This window comes from Chiloscyllium plagiosum, chromosome 8 (assembly GCF_004010195.1).
Source record: "Chiloscyllium plagiosum isolate BGI_BamShark_2017 chromosome 8, ASM401019v2, whole genome shotgun sequence".
Lineage (NCBI taxonomy): Eukaryota > Metazoa > Chordata > Chondrichthyes > Orectolobiformes > Hemiscylliidae > Chiloscyllium > Chiloscyllium plagiosum.
In genome coordinates this window covers 62,915,497-62,918,267 of record NC_057717.1, presented here as the reverse complement: position 1 = coordinate 62,918,267, position 2,771 = coordinate 62,915,497, and the positions used below count along the sequence as shown (strand labels likewise).

Here is a 2,771-nt window from a genome sequence, read left to right as displayed (position 1 = left end):
ATCTCGGCCTTCAGAATACATGAGGACGCTATCTCGGCCTTCAGTATACACGAGGACTCTATCTCGGCCTTCAGTATGCACAGGGACTCTATCTCGGCCTTCAGAATACATGAGGACGCTATCTCGGCCTTCAGTATACACAAGGACGCTATCTCGGCCTTCAGTATACACGAGGACGCTATCTCGGCCTTCAGTATACACAAGGACGCTATCTAGGCCTTCAGTATACACAAGGACGCTATCTCAGCCTTCAGTATACACAGGGACTCTATCTCAGCCTTCAGTGTACACAGGGACTCTGACCATCCCAGCTCTCTGGGGCAAAAGGTTCCAAAGACTCACAACCTTTGGAGAGGAGGAATTCCTCCTCATCTCAGTCTGAGGTCGGTACCCCTGCATTCGGAGGCTCTGCCCTCTGGTCCTAGACTGCCCCATGAGGGGAAATATCCTCTCAGCATTTCTCCTGGCAAGCCCCTTAAGAATACTTGACTTTTCAACTGGATCACCTTTTGCTGTTTTAAACTCCAGTGAGTATTGTCCCAATCTTTTTAACCTTTGGTTGCCCTACTATCAACAGGATATTATTAAACTAGAAGGAGTGCAGAAAAGATTTACTTGGTCGTTACCTGGACTGGAAGGTTTGAGTTATGAGGAGAGGTTGGATAGGCTGGGTACTCTCTTCCTGGGGAGACTGAGGGGGTGATCTTACAAAGGTCGATAAAATCACGAGGGGCATGGATGAGGTAGACAGCTGACAGCTATTCCCCGTTCTGGGGCTGTCTAAAACGAGAGGGCATAGGTTTAAGGTGAGAGGCGAGAGATACGAAAGGGGGCCGGAGGGGTAATTGTTTCACACAGAGGGTGGTGGGTGTCTGGAACAGGCTGCCAGAGTGGTGGATGTGAGTGCAAAATTCATCATTTCGATGGATGGGATAGGTATGGAGGGATAGGGACCAAACCCAAGTAATGGGACGAGTTTAAATTGTGAAAACTGAGCGATTTAAATCAGGCCTGATTCCACGCTGGAGACCTCAATGACTCTATAACACCGTACAAAGATTAGATTAGATTACAGTGTTGGAAACAGGCCCTTCGGCCCAACAAGTCCACACCGAGCCGCCAAAGCGCAACCCACCCTTACCCCTAACCTAACACTACGGGCAATTTAGCCTGGCCAATCCAGCCTAACCTGCACATCTTTGGACTGTGGGAGGAAACCGGAGCACCCGGAGGAAACCCCACGCAGACACGGGGGGGAGAATGTGCAAACTCCACACAGTCAGTCGCCTGAGGCGGGAATCGAACCCGGGTCTCTGGCGCTGTGAGGCAGCGGTGCTAACCACTGTGCCACCGTGCCGCCCACCAATGAATCTTCTTTGAACGGCCTCCAATGAGATTATATTCTCCCTTAAATACGAATCAAAACTGCTCACAGCGCTGCAGGTGCGATCTCACCAGCACCATTCCCGGTTTCGGTAAGACTTCCAACACAGAAATAGGTATTCCCCCTGCTATCCGAAAGTAGGGCGGTTCCTGTGAAACCTTTCGGAATCCGGAATGGCGTTAACGCGAAGAAGCGTTATTTTGTATGGGAACAAAAATCCACCCTTTCTCATGATGTGGAGGAGCCGGTGTTGGACTGGGGGTGGACAAAGTTAAAAATCACACAACGCCAGGTTACAGTCCAACAGGTTTATGGGGCAGCATGAGCTGCTCCTCCATCAGGGGGTTATGGAGAATAAGATTGCAAGACACAGAATTTATCGCAAGTGTTTACAGTGTGATGTAACTGAAATTACATACTGAGAAAGACCGGGATTGTTTGTTAAGTTTTACAATGTCATTCTCTGCAACCACCTGATGAAGGAGCAGCGCCCCGAAAGGTAGTGCATCCAAATAAATGAGGTGGACTCGAACCTGGTGTAGGGTGATTTTTAACCCTTTCTCATGAAAGCGAAAATCCTCTGCAGATTTCTATCCGGTGAGCAAAGACAGGTACAGTCTCTCGCAAACACAAAGGGACACAGAGCGAACTTTCGATAAGCAGGGGATTGCTGTCTTCATATACGTCAGGAGGTTCCAGGGACTTCCACCTGACCCTGACGTCTTCAATGGCAGTGGGAAACAGGCCGGAATTGGAGGGGGCATTTACCTCAGGGAGATAGCGCGTGCTGAACCTTCCCAGGCCGGCAGCCCGGCCCAGCTGAGGTTGCAAAAAGCGCCAATTCCCGCAGCCAGGCTGAATCGGGTGGGACAGCTATTCGATCGGGGGGGGGGGGGTGGTGGCGCGGCACACAGGCTTACCTGGATGGCCTGCACCAGCCGGTTGCTCAGCTCCAAAGCTGCAGAGGCGGTGGAGGTCCCAAAGGATGCAGCCCCTCGCTGCAGGCCCCGGATAATACGCCCGTCTTTCCGATACTGTTCAATTGGCAGCCAGAAGAGATCCCTGAGGCCGTGAACTGTGCCCAAGCAGAGATGCCAGTTAGTCACAGCACTGCTGCCAGCTACTGCAGCTGAGAAACAAGCAACAAAGGCTCTGGAAACAAACTCAAAACAACAGGAGGGTCTGCGGCACTGTCCCCCGATCAAACACCCCCAGGAACGGGTGGGTCACAGAGTACAGCTCCCTCTACACTGTCCCCCCGATCAAACACCCCCAGGAACGGGTGGGATATAGAGTACAGCTCCCTCTACACTGTCCCCCTGATCAAACACCCCCAGGAACGGGTGGGTCATAGAGTACAGCTCCCTCTACACTGTCCCCCCGATCA

At 51.9% G+C, this 2,771-nt stretch overlaps 1 protein-coding gene across 1 annotated transcript in view; it reads right to left on the bottom strand.

Moving 5' to 3' along the window:
- Positions 1-2,148: 2,148 nt before the first annotated feature.
- LOC122552343 (autophagy-related protein 2 homolog A-like) overlaps positions 2,149-2,771 on the bottom strand; it is an 11,475-nt gene continuing 10,852 nt past the window's right edge. Inside the window, exon 4 of the mRNA XM_043695096.1 lies at positions 2,149-2,459. Coding sequence (XP_043551031.1) covers positions 2,149-2,459 — 311 coding nt within the window. The remainder of the gene's footprint in view (positions 2,460-2,771) is intronic.